At 32.5% G+C, this 23229-nt stretch overlaps 3 protein-coding genes across 5 annotated transcripts; 2 read left to right on the top strand and 1 right to left on the bottom strand.

The window, feature by feature from the left end:
* Positions 1 to 958: 958 nt before the first annotated feature.
* Cdk4 (Cyclin-dependent kinase 4) lies at positions 959 to 6030 on the top strand. 2 transcript variants are annotated; one of them, XM_035084390.1, is made up of 6 exons: positions 959 to 1080; positions 1363 to 1922; positions 3639 to 3783; positions 3891 to 4783; positions 4858 to 5018; positions 5111 to 6030. In XM_035084390.1, the coding sequence occupies exons 4-6, from the start codon at positions 3914 to 3916 to the stop codon at positions 5334 to 5336; spliced, it is 1257 nt and encodes a 418-aa protein (XP_034940281.1). In that variant the 5' UTR covers positions 959 to 1080; positions 1363 to 1922; positions 3639 to 3783; positions 3891 to 3913; the 3' UTR covers positions 5337 to 6030. The 2 variants fall into 2 exon arrangements, with proteins under 2 accessions (XP_034940281.1, XP_034940280.1); XM_035084389.1 differs by lacking the exon at positions 3639 to 3783.
* A 167-nt stretch (positions 6031 to 6197) lies between these two features.
* HINT1 (histidine triad nucleotide binding protein 1) lies at positions 6198 to 6994 on the top strand. Its single transcript, XM_035084393.1, has 2 exons — positions 6198 to 6449; positions 6606 to 6994. Exons 1-2 carry the CDS (start codon positions 6249 to 6251, stop codon positions 6873 to 6875), a joined length of 471 nt encoding a protein of 156 aa, XP_034940284.1. The 5' UTR covers positions 6198 to 6248; the 3' UTR covers positions 6876 to 6994.
* Dhfr (dihydrofolate reductase) lies at positions 6958 to 8031 on the bottom strand. 2 transcript variants are annotated; one of them, XM_035084391.1, is made up of 5 exons: positions 7889 to 8031; positions 7585 to 7740; positions 7371 to 7494; positions 7178 to 7287; positions 6958 to 7100 (listed from the first exon to the last, which is right to left on the bottom strand). In XM_035084391.1, the coding sequence occupies exons 1-5, from the start codon at positions 7969 to 7971 to the stop codon at positions 7025 to 7027; spliced, it is 549 nt and encodes a 182-aa protein (XP_034940282.1). In that variant the 5' UTR covers positions 7972 to 8031; the 3' UTR covers positions 6958 to 7024. The 2 variants fall into 2 exon arrangements, with proteins under 2 accessions (XP_034940282.1, XP_034940283.1); XM_035084392.1 differs by having other exon boundaries at positions 7815 to 7943.
* Between the last annotated feature and the right edge of the window lie 15198 nt (positions 8032 to 23229).

The raw sequence follows: 23229 nt of genomic DNA, 5'->3' as shown, positions 1-23229 counted from the left end.
TTTGAGATTTTTCATGTGGGCCGCAAATTATACCAGACAATGTAAAATTTTATTGTAATTAAATTAATTATAGTTTACCCGCAGGTGAGATCTAGATAATTAGGAGAAAAAGAAAAATACACATACCGGCATCATTTTTCTTCTGACTTCACTATTCATTTAGAGAATGAGGGTTACATTCCGAGCAAGATTAAAAGATGAGGGGTAAAATCACACATTTTGAAAAGTCACGCAATGTTTTCCTAGGCTAACTCCTCATGCTGAGAATAGCAGAAAAAAATCTTCACATCCTTTAATGTGTCATTTTTTATTTTCCATTTATCACCTCTTGACAGGATTTTTCCAAAGTTCAGGTAGAACAAACATCCCTATTCTATTTTTTTATATAACAATGGACCGTGAGAAACCGGTTCGCCACATGAAAAATCAAGATCGTAAAAACGTAATTAATCATAATTTGCAGGAACTCTATATTATCGATCAATTGTGATTTATTCACTACTAATAAAGAAGAGCTCTAGCTAAAGAATCGATACAAAAGTTTGTAAACAAAATGAATGTAAACTTATCTGAATAATGCTACTTAGTAATGTATTTTTGGTTTATTTGTATTATTTTTTATATTTATTCGATTGTAGTCGTTAAAAAGATGTTTTGCAAATAATTTTTTTTTTATCTTAGAGATTGAAATAACAATTGATAATTTTTAAGTAAACGTATAGTGAACCAATTCGTTCTCTAATTTAGTAAAATCAAATAACATTACATAAGGTAGATGTTAGATTGTTAAATATCCTGAGGTTGTTGAAATAAATCCTACTTGATATAAGTTCTTTCTGGTATATCGAAAAAAAATAATGGAGCTCCATAAATACTTTCAGCTGATCAAATGGAATCAGTAGTACAATAGTAACTTTCTTTTACATTTTCTTTCCTAGGATTTTATTACAACATATATAATATGTATATACTATTTTGATCAGCTTATAATCACCATTTTTAATGGAACACACAACCCGTATCATATGCATTGTGAGTTATCGTTATTACAGTTAGCACGTTTCAGAATAGACATTTCAGGTACTAAAATTGTCTAATCTTTTTACATGTTTTGTTCCGTGACATTTGAATATTTTGACGAATGAGTTCATTTAATAAAGTCATCGTATAATGCTAAATATAGATTTACACTATAAATAAATTCGTCAAATTTGCTAAAATCATTAACTAACTTATTGTCTATCAAAACATGAAGATAAACAATTGAATATTTTATAATCAACTGAAATCTGTCAAGTAGAAAAATAGAAATGATAACGTATAAGGTAATTTTTAAATAATTTTATATTTTTTCTATTATAGATGAAGAAACTGATATAAAAGTGTTCATCAGTGAATGTTAAAGTGTATAAAGTTGGACAACAGGCGTCGAAAGAACCATCTGTAGAGAGGGAAGTAAAAAGGAAAAGGCCCCTTTTCCCCTCCTTTGAAGTCTGGCTCAAAGAGTTTTAATAATATAAAACGAGAGAAAGAGAGAGGCAAGGGCCCCATGAGGGAATGGCACCGCTCCTGAAAAATCTCTCAGCTTGCTTCATTCCGGAGTACCGTCTCGTGTGCATCGTCGTCGTTGTGGAAGGTAGAAGCATTCCATTCATGTTTTGGAATGCGCAGTGTGAGAGCGTCGTCCGGCCGACGAGGACGTAAAGATCAAGGATTCCTAAACTGTCCTCGCACATAAGTTATCAACTTTCAACTTGTTCGCCGGTATAAACTGCGATCGACTGATTTTCGTGAAGATCTATATAATCGTTAGCATTTACGCTACATAACATATATGTTTTGTTCTATTGGAGTGCCCTCACAACAGCTGCGTGCCCGTCAACAAGAGGATTGTCCTTACACTCTTTCGTCGATCATTGGTGGTAAGTAACTATAGTAAGAAATAGTGTGTACTGTGTGAAGGAATAAAATAGACAGGATGTTGAAAATATCTCACTGACACATGCGTAAAATTGAATGAAATAAAATAGCACTAGACGGGAATAAATGCCGTTGCGATTTTACGCACCAATCGCCTGGATGAAGAATTGTGGCGTCAAGGGACGACACACCAGTCAAGACAGCCACGTGGGCCACGTAACTAACCGTGGGATAACATCACGTGTTGTGAAAGCAAAACAATTTTTTGTATTGAATTTATATTAACATTTACTCTTCTTCACTCCAACTATCAACATTATTTATAATGCGTATACGAAAAGTACATCAAATATTAATAGCTTTACAAGATTAGTTTTATCAAAATTAATAACTTCACTAGTACTTCATTATATTAACTTATTAATAAACATGGGTACTGATTATTAATGTTATCAAGTATGAAATGTGCATTAGTTAATTTTTATTAAGGGACATTGATGAAATCTTGTTCTATGAGTTTTCATACAGTTATCGTAAAAATTATTGCTAATAACTTTGGAAACTTAATAACGAGAACAATACAACCAATATTTGTCCAATAATCGTAAATTATTAGTAGTTTAAAACTTGTTTAGAAAATATTGCTCTGAAATTTGTTTGAAAAAACATTTCAATAATTACTATTAATTCAAGTTAAAGTTGTTTTATGAATATTAGGTCATGGTGACAATTAATTGTACTTTTTTTTTAATTAATTAATTTATACTGACATAAATGGACTTCCTGTAAAGATTATTTTTATTTCTATAACGATATTTATATATCTCAATTATAACAGTGAAAAAAATTTAGAAAAATATGTAAAAGATATGAATGTAGTATTTAAAAGAGGAATATTTAGATTACTTTTTCTTTTATGTTTTAAATAATTTTTTCTCATAATTATGCAATATATCACATATACCTCTATTCTTTCCAGGGAATGGATGCCGAGATAAGAGTATGGAAATGCTATTTAGCTATTTACCTTTCATCTTAAGCGCCGGCTATTTATTAGTTTTTTTATCAACCCTTCTACATTTTTTTATTCCTATTTTATAACCTTTGACATATTTTCTTTCTGCTGGATCATATATTATTACCAATAGGACAATTTTCACTTGTAATAATTTTCTAGAATTCCAAAATCAATGCAACTTTCATTGTAAAATAATTAGTTTAAGAAATCAATATTATATTCATTTTTGGAGGTCTCTTTGAATTTCGTTAGGCTTAAGAAGACTTATCGAGACGGGAAGTTGATAAAAAAAAATCTATGATGTAGAAGTTTCTTTTGCTTCAATTCTCATTTTAAAATTTCTGCGATTTTTTATTTATTATTAGATCATTCATGTTATTTATTTATTTACAATTTATTAGGGCAAAAATTTTCAATATACTATCGTAGAATATAATTTAATTTATTATTTAATAAAACTCAATTATATCATTAATGAAGTTTTTACTTAATAGTTTTATGAAAATTTAATAAGTTGATATTAATGATCAGTTTCATATCAAATTGAAGATTGACAATTATCAAAATTGATATTTTTAGATATATTCTATTGATAGTCAATAGAGTGAATTAAAAAAATTGACACTTATATAAACAAATGTCGCAAAGATTTTAGTAGATTGTGAGATATCGTGGGCCACTGTAGTTCGTTTGACTTCAGGTGCCCAAGCGTCGAAACAAAGACGACGAGTATGAGAAAGAATGTTCAGGGGCATCGATATGCGGTCAACAAGTCAGGCAGGTGCCAAAGCAGATGTTTTCCCCTCTCACTTCTATCTTTATCGTCTGCAAAGTCTGTTTTCAAAGTAATTTTTTAAGTTAAATCCTCATTACAAAATTTATTATCAATCTAAAAATAAATTTCATTTTTTTAATTAGAGAATTTTGGATAATACTTTTTCATTGGTTTCAGAATAAAACTTGAAAGATGTGGTGATGGCCGAAAAACGACGGCCCCCAAGTTTGGAGCCACCGACAGACTCGCCATCTTCATCTTCTCCATCACCAAAGAAATCCAAATTAACTGAATCAAGTATAGATACATCAGCTGAAGATATCAAAGATCTTGAAGCCGATGAAAGCCTTGAAACTAGCGAACAGTTGTCACGTAGCAGTGAATCTCTTGAAATTGAAGCCCCTAAAGATATTTTGGAAGTCATCGAACCTGTTGCCGGATCATCTCAAGTTAATCCCGAAAAATTAGACCAATCAGAAAAAAGTGCGAAAGCAATGGGAAAAAAAGTTGACAGTTCATTAGTTGGTGAACACGCTCATTATCAGGAGTTAACTTTGATCGGCGATGGAGCTTATGGTACAGTTTATAAAGCGAAAGATTCATCAAGTGGTCAGGTAGTTGCGTTAAAAAAAGTGCGAGTTCCCTTAACAGAAGATGGACTTCCGACGTCAACGCTTCGAGAAATTGCTGGACTCAAACAATTGGAAAGGTTTGAACACCCAAACATTGTCAGATTGCTTGATGTTTGTCAAGGAAATTACCTTCAGGTTCCCAGTGATGAACAAAATGATAGGATTAGTCGTGGATTAACTTTGTGGTTAGTTTTTGAGCATGTAGATCAAGATCTTGCATCGTTTATCTCTGCTTGTCCACCAGGAGCATTATCCTCTCAGTCAGTTAGACAAATGTCCAAAGAAATTCTTCAAGGAGTCGATTTCCTACACAGTCATCGAATTATTCATCGAGATTTAAAACCACAGAATCTTTTGGTTACTAAAGATGGCAATATTAAAATAGCTGATTTTGGATTAGCTAAGACGTATGATTTTGAAATGAGACTGACATCTGTGGTAAGTTGATGTAATAATTAAGCTTTTATTAATTTATAAATAACTGAAAAATTTATTGTCTGTTTATAATTCAGGTAGTAACATTGTGGTATAGAGCACCTGAAGTACTTCTGGGATGTTCTTATGCAACACCAGTTGACATTTGGTCTGTTGGTTGCATTATTGCTGAATTAAATAGACTCAGGCCTTTATTTCCCGGTACTAGTGAAGGTGATGAGTTGGATAGGATTTTCCAGTGAGTTTAATTTGACATATAATGAATTAATATATCTGTTGAACTATTTTTTTTTTGTATACCAGTAAATTATAAATAATGTTAATTTTTAGAATTATTGGAACACCAAATCAGGATGAATGGCCTAAAGATGTGTCTCTAAGCTGGACTGCATTTCCATATCGTCGTCCAACGCCATTGAAGAATGTAATACCTGACATAAATGATGACGGTTTGGATTTAATAGGAAAAATGTTAACATTTAATCCACATATTAGATTAACAGCAGCTCAAGCTCTTCAACATAGGTATTTTATTAATTCAGGTTCTCCATCCTGATAAGAATCTTAATTGTACGAATATTTCTAAAGAATTGCATTTTGTTAACTATTCAAAGTGTGTATGAATATTTAGTAGTAAATTTTTTAACATATCTAATGTATTCGATAATTATTTTAGATAGAATGTTATTTAAATAGTTCGTGTGTATTTTAATTTAATTAATTAGGCATTTCCGGTGATGCCTGTGAGTGCCTTAAAATATGAATCGATGTATTATTATATAGATAAAGCCGTTAGTTTATTTTTATAATAGTTATTATTAATTATTCAACAAGTCTTAAATATTAGTTGAAAAATTAATATGTAAAATTCTTAAGACTGGGATCGTTAAGATCCATTATAAGTGCTGGAAGTTTGAAAAATTTCCTAGCTTAAACCAGAAACAATACTGCCATTTTTTCATTAATTCATGCTTATGCATTTATTAATTAATTATTTTTTTGTAGTTTTATTTACTTATACTTTTGTATTATATATTGTATGCATTTTTGTTGTCTATATTGTCTCATTTATTTATAAAGAAAAATAATCTGTATTAAAATTTTGTAAACGTGATGAAAGAACGTAATAATTAAAATAATTAGAGACTGCATACATGTTTAGTGGTAAATGTAGAAAATGCAAATAGAACACATTTTATGTGTTATTTTATATCCACATTTATTTTAAATACAATGTTCTTGATATAATCAAGAAATTTCAATAAAATTGATATCAATAAAAATCTTTTCATAAATAAAAAAAATTATTTTGTGTATTAGCTTTTTTTGTACTGGCTCGGAAAATTTATATACATCACGTATATATCACGTGACTTTGAAATCAGTGTCATTTTTTTGCTTATATGTATATTTATAGTTACAATAACAAAATTGATTACTACTAGTGATTATTATTAATGTATTGATAATGATATTATTAAAGTCAATCTTGAAATTTTCTAAATATATAATAAATAAAAATTTATATCAACCGGCAAGTTTTTTGCCTATACGAAAAATGGCGTCTGAAGTAGAAAAAGCTCAATCCGCAGCTCCTGCTGATGATACGATTTTTGGAAAAATACTTCGCAAGGAAATTCCTTGCACATTTATTTATGAAGATGATCAGGTATTTCTTCACTTTTATTATGAAAACATGTAATTATTTCTACCAAATTCGTAATAATTTAATGAAATATTTCTAACCTATATAACGTTATTTTATAACTAAGCTAGTGCATTTTAATTTGACTTATTCTCAAATTAATTTTTTAATTTTTTTTAGTGTGTTGCATTTAATGATGTGAATCCTCAAGCCCCAAAACATTTTCTTGTCATACCTCGTAAACCAATTGCTCAGCTATTTACAGCAGAAGATGGAGATGAGGCTTTATTAGGACATCTAATGAATGTAGCACGAAAAGTCGCAAAACAGGAAGGCCTTGACAATGGTTTTCGTCTTGTAATAAATAATGGTAGAGATGGAGCTCAATCAGTATATCATTTACATTTGCATGTTCTTGGAGGAAGACAGATGCAGTGGCCACCTGGTTAAAGTATTAATATCTATCTATTATATATCATTCTTATTAAAAAAGTAAAATATTACCAATTATACAATATAATAATGCATCAAATAAAAATAAATCTTTTTATTAGTTATTATCATTAAAAGTTTAAATTTCAAAATCTTATAAAAAATATTTAAACTTTTTTATACACTTTAAATTCATATTCAATCCCATCTTCTTCTTGTATACCTTTAGGAATGTTAGGATCACTGGTAAAAAATACAACTTTATATGAGAAATAATTATTAACTAAAATTTGATAAATATGTTATTCAGTGTGACTTACTCGACAACTTCAAAATTATGTGGAATAGATGGAAAAAACGTATCACATTCAAATATTCCTTTCACTTTAGTTAAATATAATCGATAAAAATAAGGTGACTCCATGGCTTCCTAAAAAAATATATCTTTTAAATGCCGTTAATAGAAATTACGATTATTTTACTATATTAATATTGAAATAATATTTCAATTACTTTGTAGACACTATGTCCACCGATTATCCAAATATTTTCTACTTTTTCTTGTAATTTAGGCTGACAAATAATATCTAAAGCTGCCGAAAGACTTTTGCAAACAATAGCCTCATCTCCTAGATCTCTATATTTTCATATACAATGAAAAACAAAACAAAGTTAAAGAATAAAGTTTTTAGAAAAAATAAATGTTAATAATATAATAATTATTTACAGATTTTGACTAGTTAAAACAATATTAATTCTGTCTTTGAGTGGTTTGTATTTGTTTGGAATGCACTCCCAAGTCTTTCGACCCATAATAACAGCATTTTGTTTATACATATCTTTAGTTTTAGTTGTGTTTTCTGTAAAAAATGCCATTTCACTCCTAAAACAGAAAATTTAAAATAAATAAAAGAATGTTTCATGAGCAGTAACTATGATTGCACAGTCAAGTAATACTTTATTAATAAACATTAGTGGATTATTGTAAGAAAGTTAATTTGTTTAGAGCTAATATCGATGGATTCTTTTACTTTAGTTTCCACGGTAATCGTCCATTTATTCCAATTCCCATGTTGTCACAAGCTGCAGCGATTAAATTTAATTTTAATTGCATCTTTTTAATAATTCTTTACAGACAAAATTGAAAACTCTAAATGTACAAACTAGTATGAATAAGTTTCAAATTAATCTAACAAAATGATAGAAAGTTGATGGCCTTATTTATACAAGAATCTAAAACATTCGTATTCGACCTCGTGATGAAACGGTTTATTATTATTATATTCTAAGGCATCGGAGCAGTGGCTCCATACAGCCGTTCGCTTTCGGTAGTTTGAGTAACACTGATGTGAATGGAGTAAACTGTAGATGGTGAGACGATAAGGTAGGATCTTCTAGATGGTAAGTTTCACTTTCTTGAGGAAGTTACAAACGATGTGGACGAGGCGAGTAGAAGGCTGGCTGAGAATGACAGTGATATCCTTGACGAATGGGATAATCAGCTTCTTTAAAGCTGTAACGAAGGCGATGCGTTCTGAGTTGAAGAGAGGGCAATCCCAGAGGAGATGATTGATATCTTGAGCTAGGGATCCACAGTTACAGCGCGGCGATTGAACCAGGTTGAAGCGATGAAGGCTGTGATTCGAGGTGTAATGGTTGCTTCTAAGTCTATTAATAGTAACGATTTCTCTTCTTTCAAGACGTAGCTTATCAAACCAGGGTTTGGTAGTATCTCGGTAGTAATGGGTGAAGTAGGCTGTGCCTTTCCAATTAGCTTGTTGAAGAAGCAGGTTCCTGGTTTTACAGACAGTGTTGGATCTGAGAAGAGGATAAAAATCAGTGTATGGAAGCTTGGTCGACAGATGATGACCATCTCGAATGGCTGCTTTTGCTAGTGAGTCAACATGCTCATTCCCAGGGATGAGAGAATGTCCAGGGATCCATGTAAGGCTTATTTCGAGGCCTAGAGAGTAAGCATCTTTGAGGGTTTTGAGGATGAGGAATATGAAAGGAGCATTTTGATCGTAGCTAGGGTTCTTAAGGGTTTGAAGTACGCTGAGTGAGTCAGATAGGATAATCGAATTGGGAATGCGTAAGTGTATGATAGTTAGAATAGCTTGATGAATGGCAGCTGCCTCTGCAGAAAAGATAGAAGCGTACGAGGATAGCTTAAATTTAAGCTCGAGAGGAGGGTCGGCACAATAGAGAGCAGCTCCAACTGTGGAGAAAGTGTCAGCTTTAGAACCGTCGGTATAAAAGAAGGTAAATTCAGAGTGTGTGTTGATCAGCAGTCGTTCAAACTCAGAGTTAATCGTTTCCTTAGTGGCTGATTGAAGTCTTCTTCCATTGGATAGGTCAATGTTGATTTCTTGAAAAGGTAGGTCATATGGGAATTGATATACAATGGGGCCGAACCCCTCAAATACTTTTTCCATGAGGAAGCGAGTTTTGCGGAAGGCATGTGGTAAGACGTTATCACGAAGAGCTATGGAATCTCGAGTAGGGTTAGCTAGAATAGAGATGTGTAGGTCGCGACAAGAGTCGATTGCCATGTGGTTCTGGAAGGACGAGGATCGCAGGAGGAAGCGACAGCATAGTTCATAAATCCGATATTTTATTGGGTGTTCTTTGGCCTCAGCCAAGAGGATGTTCGTGGGGGTGGTGATCCTTAGGCCAAGAGCTAGCCGGATCGCAGCGTTTTGAATCTTGGAGAATTTATCGAAGTGAGTATGATTTCTGAAGGAGAAGATGTGTGAACCATATTCCCACTGACTTCTAACAAGCGAGCGGTAAATGTTTAGAAGAATGGAGGGATCAGCACCCCAATAAGTTGACCGAAGAACTTTAATAATTGAAAGGAAGTTTTTCGCTTTGGAATGAATGTATTTATAATGAGGAACAAAAGTTAATCTGGAGTCGAAAATAACTCCTAAAAACTTAGCTTCGGGGATCGGACAGATAGGAGAGTTGTTGATAGTGAGCGAGATGTTGGGAGGGATTTTCCTATTAGAAAAAATAATAAATTGAGTTTTTGGTGCAGAGATATTAAGGTTACGTTGCAGAAGGAAAGGAGTCAGTTTATTTAGTGAGGTTTGCACCCGATTTAAAGCTACTTGCAGATTACGATCAGATGCAATGATATAGAAGTCATCAGCGAATTTGAGGAACTTACACTTGGAGTGAATAAAGTTAGGGGCTTTGGAAACATAGAGATCGAATAGGATAGGGGCAGAAATAAGACCCTGTCCGACGCCTCTGTTGACGAATTGGGGAGAGGAAAGAGAGTTGCCTAAAACAAATTGTAGGCTTCTAAGGTTGAGAAGGTTAAAAAGGAATTGACAGTAATTGAGGGGAAGGCCGCAGTCCAGAAGATCTTTTATGAGTATACTAGGTACCACGTGGTCGAAAGCCCCGACAAGGTCTAAACTAACCACTACTGAATATTGGCTGTTAAGTGACGCCTCGAGGATTTCCGCGTTGAGGGTCGCCAGAACATCCGCAGTGCTTCTGCCCCGACGAAAGCCGAATTGGCAGTCCGGAAGCAGGAGCCTGTTTTCTGCCCACCAGGTGACTCTCCTCATAATGATTTTTTCCAGCAATTTTAGAAAACAGGATGCCAGGGTGATCGGTCTAAACTTTCCAGAAGTAGGTTTAGGAATAAGATAAACTATAAATTCCTGCCAGGATGTAGGGAAAGAACCTGAGGAAAAGATATCATTAAATGAAGATAACAGGGAGTTAAGAAAGGAAGGAGGGAGACGTTTAATGACGCTGTAAGGTATCTGGTCTAGACCAGGAGAAGAGTTCAATTTGGTTTTAGAGAGAGCTGAGGTAAGTTCCGTTAACGTGAACGGAGTGAGTAGGAAATTGTATTTTGGAGCTGCAGGCCGTGGAGTATAAGAGGAGGTAAGTTGATGAAAGGTGACATTGTTACAAGGAGAGTGCGAAGATGCAACAAATTCATGCATGAACGTCTTCATAGATTGAAGAGTAGTATCATTCTGAGGAACTAAAGGAGTAGACTGATGACGATTCTTGAAAGATTTAATCCTGTTCCAAATGACCTTGATTGAGGTACGTTGATTGAAAGTGGAGCAAAAGTGGACCCAGCTCTCTCTTTTGGCTTTCCGGGAGACACGTTTCCAGCAGGCTTCGAGACGGTTGCACTCAATGAGATTAGGGACAGTAGGGTATGATCTCAGGACACGATATGCTGCTCGTTTATCTTCAAGCGCTTCTTGGCATTCCTTGTTCCACCAAGGAGCAGGAGGAGGTTTGGGATTGGGCCGAGGTGAAGAAACATGTGACGAGGGGATGGCGATCGATAAACAATTTTTAATTATGTCAATGATTTTCTGATATAGGGCTGTTCCAGAGAGGGTTTCAGGGGAGTTTAGTAGCTCCGTTTCACGAGCGTGAAGATTAGACTCAAAGAGATCCCAGTCAGCGCGGGAAAGATTAAGCTTATGAGAATATATGTGATAGAGTTCAGAAGTTAGGCCGAGCCTAATTTGGATAGGGTAGTGATCGCTCCCCATTGAGTCAGATAATGTCTCCCACGTGGAAACAGAAACTAGATCTATAGAGACGAATGTGAGATCAACAGCCGATGAGCATTGGTTAGGTCGGAAGACCCGAGTGGGCCTGCCGTCATTAATTACAACAAAATCATTGTTGATAGAAGCGTTAAAGAGGGAAGAACCCACGCAGCAAGTCGAGGCGGAGCCCCAAGAGGTATGATGGGCATTAAAATCTCCACCCACTAAGACTAGAGGAAAAGAGTTGAGAGTTTCAAAGAAGCTGGGCCAAAAAGATGATGAGAATGCTGACTGAGAGGGAGGACGGTATAGGGAAACTATTAATAGGTCGCCCAGATGAGTAGGAGTAGTAATAGCCACGATCTCAAGATGACTGGAGAAGGCGTCAAAGTCATTGACTATAGAGAAGGTACGGTTTTTCCTAAGAGCGATGAGAACACCACCTCCGGGATGAGCTTCACTCCTATCCTTCCTGATAACGTTGAAGCCCCGGGCGCTAAAGACATCCCTGGAAGAGAGCCAGGTTTCGGAGAGTAAAATTACGTCGGTATCAGTTGGAAGTAGACGGAGATCATCTTTCTTTCTTTTAATGCTTCTCGAGTTCCACTGAATGATGTTGATACGAGGCATTTTACGTGGGGCTGTGAATTTTAAGCTATTTCAGGGAGAGGGTAGCAGCGGGTAATGTTTGAGATGAGGAAAGCGCAGTCGTTAATCAGATTCGAAACGTCAGGAGGTGAGGAATCAGGTTTAAGAGAGAACAGCTGGATGTTCTGCAGTAAAGAAGAGATATTTTGCAGGAAATTAGAGAGAGCTGGAAGGTTGACTTGATGCAAGATGAGCTGAGGGTCCTGCGGGTTTATGGGATGGGAAGAAGGATGGGGAGGTGAGGGAAGGGGGCCTGGGGAAGAGGGATAGCGCCCGTTAGGTGCTATAAGGAGACTGCGATGCTCATCAGACATACCTGTGCGAGAAATTCTCGGGGGTTGTGGCGTTCTAGAAGAAGGTGGAACATGATTAGGTCGGCTGACGCGATAAGAGGTAGAGCTAGCGAAAGGTGTTGGGGGGGTGGCTGCTACATGCGAGTAGCTAGGCGGAGGGGGAGGGGGCGCGTGATAAGGGGGGGAGGAGGGATATGAGGGTAAAGGGTTAGTAACTGGGGAAGGTGGAAGAGAGGGAAAGGCTTGGTGGTTGAACGGGGAAACGTCAACCGGGAGGGATGAGGGGCAATTGGGGTAAGAGGATCTATCATTCTGAAGAAGACGATTAGCTTCAGCGTATGAACAGTTGTTGTGGGCCGCAAAGGAGCGAACAGCTTTAAGGAGGAGAAATTTAGGGCAAGAAGGGTCTGTACTCAAGTGAGTACCCTTACAGTTGATGCATTTAGGAGTTTGAGGGCATATGGTACCTTCAAGATGCGAAAGAGAGTTGCAGCAAGGACAAAGAGGTTGGGATCTACAGACTTTACTTAGATGTCCAAGAATATGGCATTTTGTGCAGCGTGAGACTTTAGGGGTGTAAACTCTAACTTGGAAAGAAGATCCCCAGATTCTGACTGAAGAGGGAAAATTCTGGCCCATAAAGGAAATGCGGATAGAGCGAGAGGGAACCAACTCATGAAGACGTTTGTCATATCGAAGACAGCGTTGAATGTTGAAGGCTGGGATGGGCGACTCTAGGCCCTCTTTAATTTCTTCTATGGAGACCTCTGAGTGAATTCCTGTGATCACACACTCCCTGAATAACCTGAAATTGGGTATGAAACAATCAAGATGTTTTTCTGCAAATTTTATATGATTAACTAAAGAATTAGCGAGTTCGATTTGGTTAAGTATAATAGAAAAGGTATTACCTAAGTGTTTAGAGTCCTTCATATTCTTAGCTAGATTGAGAGAACTAATAATATTTAAAACGGTCTTACCTAATTTAATAGGGTGCCAACCCTTAGCCTCTCGAGGCTTAATCAATATCTCGTATGGACAAGGGTGTGAAGGAGGATAGCGGTTATTAAACATAGTACGGGTTTGCGAGGTTATGTCGTCTTTGGAGGAATTAATGTTAGGATCAGCATTATTAACAGGGCTAATGTGTTTGTCATGGGTTAAGAAGGAAGGGTTAGAGCTCGTTGCTTTATCATTTTTGTTTAGGATCGGGTTTTGTGAGACAGAAGAGACAGCTCTAAGTTTATTTCTGGCATTAGCAGCAATGTCATGCTCTTGAGAGGATGACTCAACTTTCCTTTTATTATTTTTGGAAGTAACGACAGTAAAATTACTATCTTGAGGAGTAATGTCCATAACTTCGTACAGTTTATCAGAGGCTTGACGAGTTTCGTCAATATCAGATTCATCACCATTCACACTATTGTCAAGCTGGCTAAAGCATGTTTGAGGGGACGCCATCTTGGCCACAATTAGATTGTGCGCCAGGGCGCTAAGGAAAAGAATGGATTGAGTGCAAAATAATAGTTAATGTAAGGCCACAACCAAAATAAAATATAAGCACAAGTAATAATCACTCACAGACAGCTGACTTATTGTCAATTATTCTTACACGGTTCGCAGTTATCGGATAAACCAGATTTATCTATTCCATCACGAAAGACTTCTACCATAACCCGATGAAACGGTTTTTTATGATTGTTTTGAATTTAATTCAAAATTTTCCGCAAGAGGGATATTTTTATTAGAGTAAATAATTAATTAAATAAAAAAAACTGTATGACAATAAATAATATCAATTTCCTTAAATAGACAAAAGTGTAATCTATTCGTAACAATATGTAAGAAGTCCAGAAAATTATTCTAAATATTTATGTAGAGACAAAATAATTGACAATTTTTAATTTTTTATCAAAAAATAGTGTTGCTATTAATCCAATAGATAACGCTTGGGAGCGTGACATCCGTCCCCAATAAGATGTCAGTCAAAGGCATTTTTACAATCTTTTAAATTTGAATCTTTAAATGTATAATCTTACTGATTGTTAATCAAATTCTATGATGCCCAGATTTTTTATCTAATGATCATTTTAAAAATAAGCTTTATTCTTTTAATCTTTTAAAATTGGTTTTTTTTATTTTCAATCATTTAATATTCAATCAAATTATAAAAATTTTTCTTTTTTTAATGTTTATCATTTCGTTGAACAGTCAACTTAAGAAATTAGGACTGGTAAGTTATCTTGCGTCAGTATAGTAGAAAAAAAAATTCAACTAGTGTCACTGTTTTCTGATAGATGACAGTAATTACACTGTTTTCAATCAAAAATTCAAAATACTTATATGATTTTAAATTTTGAATGGTCAATTTAAATTAGTGACCATTACTGATGAAGTAATTTAATGATTAAATATTCAGTAATTAATAAATAGATGAAAAGTAATCTTATAATAATTACAACAATTACTGTTGTACTTTCAAATACGTGGAGCTGCTACACTTACACTGGGCCTGTTAAAAGTCTAACTCGTAATATAGCGCTCAGAGATAAATTATTGATTATAGAATCTTTAATAATAATTAATAATTAATTGCATGTCTATTAATTAATTCTAAAAATGAATCGAAATTTTACAGTGATTGGAACGATTATTGTGGTACATTTCAATACCTCAAGCTGCTGCAGTAAGACTTGTTAGGAGCTTTAGGAGTTTATCTTTCAATCCAGCGTTCAGCTATAAATCGCTTAATGTTAATATATAATATTTAATAATTTATTGCTGAGCGCTGAGTTTGGAGATGAACTTTTAACAGCAAAAGAGTCTGACTGCAGAAGACTGCTCGAGATATTGAAATATGCAACAATATTTGTTGCACTTATGAAAAAATTATGATTATCTCTATGAATTAATGATTATACAATCAATCATTTATTTATCATCATCAAAGGTATTATATCGAATAATTTATTTCTGAGCGCTAAGTTGGAAAATAAACACTCTACAGGCATAGTCTAACTGGAGCAACTTGGAGTTTTTAAAAGCACAACACCAATTTGTTGTTATTATCATTCAATTATGATTCTTTCTCCAAATTAATCAATGAACATTAAATAATTTTATTATGATTATTAAAGATTTAACATTAAGCGATTTATAGCTGAACGCTGGATTGAAAGATAAACTCCTAAAGCTCCTAACCAGGGTTCGGCATTAATATTTTTTTTGTAGTATTATAGGGCAAAATTATCAATTACTTCTGTAATGGATAATTTAGAAAAAAAAAATATCAATTATTGAATAATCATTAATATCGAAAATAAAATTATCAATTACAGTATTAATTGATAATTTTATTTTTAAAATTATCAATTGATAATGTAATTTGTAATTTAATGGATCCAATTACAAATTAATAAAGTAATTTGTAATTTCGTAGATCCAATTACAAATTAACGGAGTAATTTGTAATTTTATAGATCAAATTACAAATTACTTTTGTAATTGATAATATTTTTGGTGAAATTACAAATTACAGGAGTAATTTGAAATTTTTTTTGCCAAATTACTAAATACAAAAGTAATTTGTAATTTAATAATTTAAATTTCTAAATTAATAATTAGTAATTTTACTAAGAATTAATTAAAATTTTTATTTATTTTGTGATGAAAGCATCACGTTCTCATAATAAGACAAAAAAAATGTTTTAATATGTATATCAACGATGCAACTTATGGTTCAATAATAAATTATGTGCTTTAAAGTTCACACATATATTTTGACCATAACACATGTGTTTATAACAACTTATTTATGTTTTAATGTTCGTCAAGATGTTTTAACGTTGAATCATACAATTAAACGTTCTAACTTATGTTTTAATGATTAAATATATGTTCTAACGAACTTATTCATGTTCGAATAGTCGAATATGTATTCTAATGTTCCGGTTTATGTTCTAATAATGGAGAATGCATTCTCAGAATTTTTTTTAATGTTCTAATCGTCCAATATTCGTTCAAATGTTCTAAATTATGTTCTAATGAACAAGAATATGTTTCAACGTTACATTATGTCTTCTAACGTTTCCACATATGTTCTTATGATGAAATATGTGTTCTTATGAACTTATTTATGTTCAAATGGACGAATATGGGTTCTAATGTTCCAGATTATATTCCAATAAACTAGAATATGTTCCAACGTTATATTATGTATTCTAACGTTTCCACTTATGTTCTTATGATGGAATATGTGTTCTAACGATCTTTTTTAAGTTCCAATGAACAAAAATATGTTCCAACGTTATATTATGTGTTCTAACGTTTCGACTTACGTTCTAATGATTGAATATGTGTTCTCACGAACTTATTCATGTTCAAATGGACGAATATGGGTTTTAATGTTCCAGATTATATTCCAATAAACTAGAATATGTTCCAACGTTATATTATGTATTCTAACGTTTCCACTTATGTTCTTATGATGGAATATGTGTTCTAACGATCTTTTTTAAGTTCCAATGAACAAAAATATGTTTCAACGTTATATTATGTGTTCTAACGTTTCCACATATGTTCTTATGATGAAATATGTGTTCTAATGAACTTATTTATGTTCAAATGGACGAATATGGGTTCTAATGTTCCAGATTATATTCCAATAAACTAGAATATGTTCCAACGTTATATTATGTATTTTAACGTTTCCACTTATGTTCTTATGATGGAATATGTGTTCTAACGATTTTTTTTAAGTTCCAATGGACGAATATGGGTTTTAATGTTCCAGATCATATTATTAATAAACTAGAATATGTTTCAACGTTATATTATGTATTCTAACGTTTCGACTTACGTTCTAATGATTAAATATGTGTTCTTACTCTCTCGTGTACGTTGTGATAATCAGAGATATTCGCTCATGCTGTATAAAAAAGTGAGCTATGCTCGAACTCGAATGCAACTATTCTTTTCTATAGAATTTTTAGATGGATTATTGTAGTAAGTCAAACAGCTCTCCTTGTAGTCGTGAATGGTTAATAAACTTTTAATTAAAGTAGAATAAATGTCATTAAATAGCTTATACTCATGTATGCTTATTGGAAGAGTAGAATTTTACTGAGAAGAACAGAAGTAGAATAGTTTTATCGATTTAGCTATCACTCGAGTCGCTGCTGAACTAGAGTGACTTTTTGAAACGTTACGGTTTTTTTCTTGAGTACAAAACAAAACGTTGACTTCTCAGGCCACCAGATGATTACCTGAGTAGCGTTGTTGGCTATTGCAATCATCTGTAGCGAACCTTACTAGTAGAAGTCAACCTCAGACCATGAAAGTAATGTGAGCTCATGGTAAAGTTATAGGGTGACTATCTAAGTTGCTCGTTAAACTACTGTGGTGTCTATAGTGGAACTTTCTTTTTACCATAAGCTTTAAGAAAAGCAAAAATGAATTAGATCATCTTACCAAAAGTGGATTGTTTAAAATTGCTTGAGTTTTGAGCAAATGTTGGCAGTTGGTCAGCCAATATTCACTAGGAATGCCTTGGTTGTATCTTTGCAGACGATGAATAACTCTCTAGGATGAAATGTTCGTTCCAGGATTACCAAATGTAGACTCCTGATGGTTAAGTTAGAGGGTGATAATACCGAATGCACAAAATCAACACCAAATATTATCAATTGTTGTGACAAAGTACTTTTTCAATTCAATCCATCTACAAACCAATGAATAGCTTGAACGATCAACGAAGACTAACTGCTCAGCGAATAAAAATTTCACTCAACTAGTTTGACAAGGAACTATTCAGATTATTTCTTCTAAATAAAACAGATTGATAAGTTCCACCATGAACGAAAGAACGTCTAATATTTGGAAGAAATTTGACCCGATTATTTATGACTTTCGTCAAGTAGAATTTTAAGTGCCTTTTGGCCTGAGTCACTCATTTTGTTCAAATTATGATGTAGAATATGCAATGGCATATATTGCGAGTTACTTATCGTTGATAAACATATTTTCTGGAATGAAGATTGCTATTTGAGAGAGAGTGACTTCAAATTTATGGATGAATACATACGATGTAATCAGCCAATAGCCGATGCAATTGATATATTGCAAGGAGAAAAAAGCATATTATGGATATTTATTACCTACATTAATTTCAATAGAGAGAAAATTAGTAGTATTGCAGAAAAATAACACTCAATGGTGTAGGCCTTTGATAACGTCCATGCTGAATGGGCTAAAAACTAGATTTAGTAAAGTCTTTAATGTAGAAGAAGAAGGAAAAATCAGTGCAGTTGCTGCAGCAACGCATCCAGCATTTAAATTGAAATGGATTCAGTGTTTGACAAGCTCAGCTCAAAATAATGTCATGATGGCAATAAAAGAAGCACTTCAGAGCACTACAGACAAAACAGTGCAAGACGAAAACCGCGGTGCTGGATTAGACAGCTTCTTTGATTTTTCTTGTGATGATGAAGTACAAAGTGTAGAACCCTTTGGAACGAATGACCAAGAAGCCGATTTTCAAAAATTTTTATCGGAAAGACGAACCGATTTGGAATTATTAAATAAATATCCAAAAATTCGAGAAGTATTTATTAAATTCAATACTCCGTTACCATCTTCTGCTGCGGTTGAAAGATTATTCAGTTATGCAACAATGTATAATTTACCAAAATACAATAAACTGACGGATAATAATTTTGAAATACGAGTACTTATTAAATGCAATTCGTCATCGAATTCAAAGTAAATATTTATTGTCTGCATAGCGACAAAAAAAAATTATTGTCTGCATAGCGACACTAAAAAACTTATTGTCTGCATAGCGACACTAAAAAACTTATTGTCTGCATAGCGACACTAAAAAAAAAAAAATTCGAATTCTTCGTTAGATTTAATAACTTTTAAATTATCCATAGGTACACAAGCAGTACGTGTCTTTCCAATCAAGGAAAGTTTACGTGGAACAGGTAGGTAAACATTTTTTTGGCTGTAAAAGTGGCGTCCTCCTCGTGGGTACAGCTGGAAATCTCTTCAATCAATTGTTTAGATTGTGGAGAGCTAACAGCCACTATTTTTTTAATATTGCAGACAAATTTTTTTGTCAAGATAACGAACTTTTTAAATCGCATGCAACCACTTTGATTCTTGCGTATTTATCGGAGTAATCATAGACTACAAACAAAATAGCCCTAGTCTTCGGCCGGGCTGCTCCCTATTTTCATTACTATTCAAGAATTTATGTGTTTATTCATCTTTTAGTAATAAATCACTCCAGTTTATTTGCCGTCTTTCTTGCAAACTTTTGCCATCAAAAATGTGTGTTGAAAAAAACAATAATTATCATTAACAATGTAAAAAAAAAAGACATTACTCGAATAATAAGAGCGAGATATAAATGGTCATAATTATATGCAGTATAGACTAGAACTAATGATCATCGACAATCGTATAATAGATGAATATTCGCATAAGATAATCATTAATAAAATTCAAAGTTGCGTTCGAGTTCAAGCATAGCTCACTTTTTTATACAGCATAAGCGAATATCTCTGATTATCACAACGTACACGAGAGAGTAAGAACACATATTTAATCATTAGAACGTAAGTCGAAACGTTAGAATACATAATATAACGTTGGAACATATTCTAGTTTATTAATAATATGATCTGGAACATTAGAACCCATATTCGTCCATTTAAACATGAATAAGTTCGTTAGAACACATATTTAATCATTTGAACGTAAGTCGAAACGTTAGAACACATAATATAACGTTGGAACATATTTTTGTTCATTGGAACTTAAAAAAGATCGTTAGAACACATATTCCATCATAAGAACATAAGTGGAAACGTTAGAATACATAATATAACGTTGGAACATATTCTAGTTTATTGGAATATAATCTGGAACATTAGAACCCATATTCGTCCATTTGAACATAAATAAGTTCATAAGAACACATATTTCATCATAAGAACATATGTGGAAACGTTAGAAGACATAATGTAACGTTGAAACATATTCTTGTTCATTAGAACATAATTTAGAACATTTGAACGAATATTGGACGATTAGAACATTAAAAAAAATTCTGAGAATGCATTCTCCATTATTAGAACATAAACCGGAACATTAGAATACATATTCGACTATTCGAACATGAATAAGTTCGTTAGAACATATATTTAATCATTAAAACATAAGTTAGAACGTTTAATTGTATGATTCAACGTTAAAACATCTTGACGAACATTAAAACATAAATAAGTTGTTATAAACACATGTGTTATGGTCAAAATATATGTGTGAACTTTAAAGCACATAATTTATTATTGAACCATAAGTTGCATCGTTGATATACATATTAAAACATTTTTTTTGTCTTATTATGAGAACGTGATGCTTTCATCACAAAATAAATAAAAATTTTAATTAATTCTTAGTAAAATTACTAATTATTAATTTAGAAATTTAAATTATTAAATTACAAATTACTTTTGTATTTAGTAATTTGGCAAAAAAAATTTCAAATTACTCCTGTAATTTGTAATTTCACCAAAAATATTATCAATTACAAAAGTAATTTGTAATTTGATCTATAAAATTACAAATTACTCCGTTAATTTGTAATTGGATCTACGAAATTACAAATTACTTTATTAATTTGTAATTGGATCCATTAAATTACAAATTACATTATCAATTGATAATTTTAAAAATAAAATTATCAATTAATACTGTAATTGATAATTTTATTTTCGATATTAATGATTATTCAATAATTGATATTTTTTTTTTCTAAATTATCCATTACAGAAGTAATTGATAATTTTGCCCTATAATACTACAAAAAAAAATATTAATGCCGAACCCTGGTTAGGAGCTTTAGGAGTTTATCTTTCAATCCAGCGTTCAGCTATAAATCGCTTAATGTTAAATCTTTAATAATCATAATAAAATTATTTAATGTTCATTGATTAATTTGGAGAAAGAATCATAATTGAATGATAATAACAACAAATTGGTGTTGTGCTTTTAAAAACTCCAAGTTGCTCCAGTTAGACTATGCCTGTAGAGTGTTTATTTTCCAACTTAGCGCTCAGAAATAAATTATTCGATATAATACCTTTGATGATGATAAATAAATGATTGATTGTATAATCATTAATTCATAGAGATAATCATAATTTTTTCATAAGTGCAACAAATATTGTTGCATATTTCAATATCTCGAGCAGTCTTCTGCAGTCAGACTCTTTTGCTGTTAAAAGTTCATCTCCAAACTCAGCGCTCAGCAATAAATTATTAAATATTATATATTAACATTAAGCGATTTATAGCTGAACGCTGGATTGAAAGATAAACTCCTAAAGCTCCTAACAAGTCTTACTGCAGCAGCTTGAGGTATTGAAATGTACCACAATAATCGTTCCAATCACTGTAAAATTTCGATTCATTTTTAGAATTAATTAATAGACATGCAATTAATTATTAATTATTATTAAAGATTCTATAATCAATAATTTATCTCTGAGCGCTATATTACGAGTTAGACTTTTAACAGGCCCAGTGTAAGTGTAGCAGCTCCACGTATTTGAAAGTACAACAGTAATTGTTGTAATTATTATAAGATTACTTTTCATCTATTTATTAATTACTGAATATTTAATCATTAAATTACTTCATCAGTAATGGTCACTAATTTAAATTGACCAATACCAATGGGTATAACAGTAACTTTTTTATTATTAATATGATTATTTATATTTTGAAATTTTTAAATTTAATAAGAAAAAAATTTTAGCATGAGTACTTCGTATACTTAATTTAAGTATATAATATACTTGCAGTGAAGAATTGACATACTTGAATCAAGTAACAAGTATTTTCTTATTAATAAAAAAGGATTCATAATGTGAGAACATGGTTTTTGAAGTGTAAAACAGCATTATACTTAGCATAAGTACGCTTTATACGGGATCTCCGTATAAAATACACTTGTGGTAAGTAAGGAAGATCCTCAGTGTAAGAAAACTATATTATCAACTGAAGTAAACTTTGTAATCTTCTTTTATTATCTACCTACTTGAGATAAACAAAATACATTGGCTCACATTATACTGATTCCAAGTAGAAAGACTACTTAAATACAAGTACTTTATTTTCATAAAACTTGTATACTTATTACTTCTTCAACTGCTTGTAGTCTACTCAGGAGTGGTATATTCTGTATTTAGACTCAGTATTTTTTTTATTCATTTTAAAACGAAGTTTTACTGATTCCAGGTACTTTCTTTACCTGCCTTCCGAAACTTTTTTACCTATCACTTTTATACTGGGGACAAGTAAATTCTATAATTCGCCACCGGAAAAAATTTCTGTCAGTGTACCACTTGAATATTACGTGTAAAAAGATTTTGACGAAAAGGTGTAAAGTTTTTGGCATTTTTATTATTGACTAATATACTAAATTGTTGAAAAAATTTTTTGTCCTGAATTAAACAACGTTTTAACAGGTACCTGTTCTGATATTTTTAAGTTATTATTATATATATATTATAATAAATTTATTTGAGGTTAATATTTTGTTTCAAAGTTGCAATACATTTCGTTAATTCTCGAGGTTTATTCACAAAATGTCTGGCAGAGAAGGTGGAAAAAAAAAGCCTCTGAAAGCTCCTAAAAAAGAATCAAAAGAGTTAGATGAAAATGACATTGCATTTAAACAAAAGCAAAAAGAACAACAAAAAGCCATGGCAGAAGCTGCAAAGAAAGCTGGTCAAAAAGGACCTTTAGTCACTGGAGGTATTAAAAAATCAGGGAAAAAATGATTTTTATATTAAAATTTGCAAATATTCAAGATGTTATGAT

The sequence above is a fragment of the Chelonus insularis genome, unplaced genomic scaffold (assembly GCF_013357705.1).
Source record: "Chelonus insularis isolate UGA/USDA-ARS -01 unplaced genomic scaffold, ASM1335770v1 contig_38_pilon, whole genome shotgun sequence".
NCBI classification, from domain to species: Eukaryota; Metazoa; Arthropoda; class Insecta; order Hymenoptera; family Braconidae; genus Chelonus; species Chelonus insularis.
This window is presented reverse-complemented; position numbering and strand designations above follow the sequence as displayed.

What these genes read in the sequence shown, in the direction of transcription:
- HINT1 (XM_035084393.1), top strand. Translation starts at nt 6,249, where the DNA reads ATGATATTATTAAAGTCAATCTTGAAATTTTCTAAATATATAATAAAT. An exon ending in TTATTTATGAAGATGATCAG is followed by an intron (nt 6,450 to 6,605) that starts GTATTTCTTCAC and finishes AATTTTTTTTAG; the next exon opens with TGTGTTGCATTTAATGATGT.
- Dhfr (XM_035084391.1), bottom strand. Translation starts at nt 7,971, where the DNA reads ATGCAATTAAAATTAAATTTAATCGCTGCAGCTTGTGACAACATGGGA. An exon ending in CGATTACCGTGGAAACTAAA is followed by an intron (nt 7,741 to 7,888) that starts GTAAAAGAATCC and finishes TTTCTGTTTTAG; the next exon opens with GAGTGAAATGGCATTTTTTA. An exon ending in CATAATTTTGAAGTTGTCGA is followed by an intron (nt 7,101 to 7,177) that starts GTAAGTCACACT and finishes ATTTTTTACCAG; the next exon opens with TGATCCTAACATTCCTAAAG.
- Cdk4 (XM_035084389.1), top strand. Translation starts at nt 3,914, where the DNA reads ATGGCCGAAAAACGACGGCCCCCAAGTTTGGAGCCACCGACAGACTCG. An exon ending in AAATGAGACTGACATCTGTG is followed by an intron (nt 4,784 to 4,857) that starts GTAAGTTGATGT and finishes TTTATAATTCAG; the next exon opens with GTAGTAACATTGTGGTATAG. An exon ending in GAGTTGGATAGGATTTTCCA is followed by an intron (nt 5,019 to 5,110) that starts GTGAGTTTAATT and finishes GTTAATTTTTAG; the next exon opens with AATTATTGGAACACCAAATC.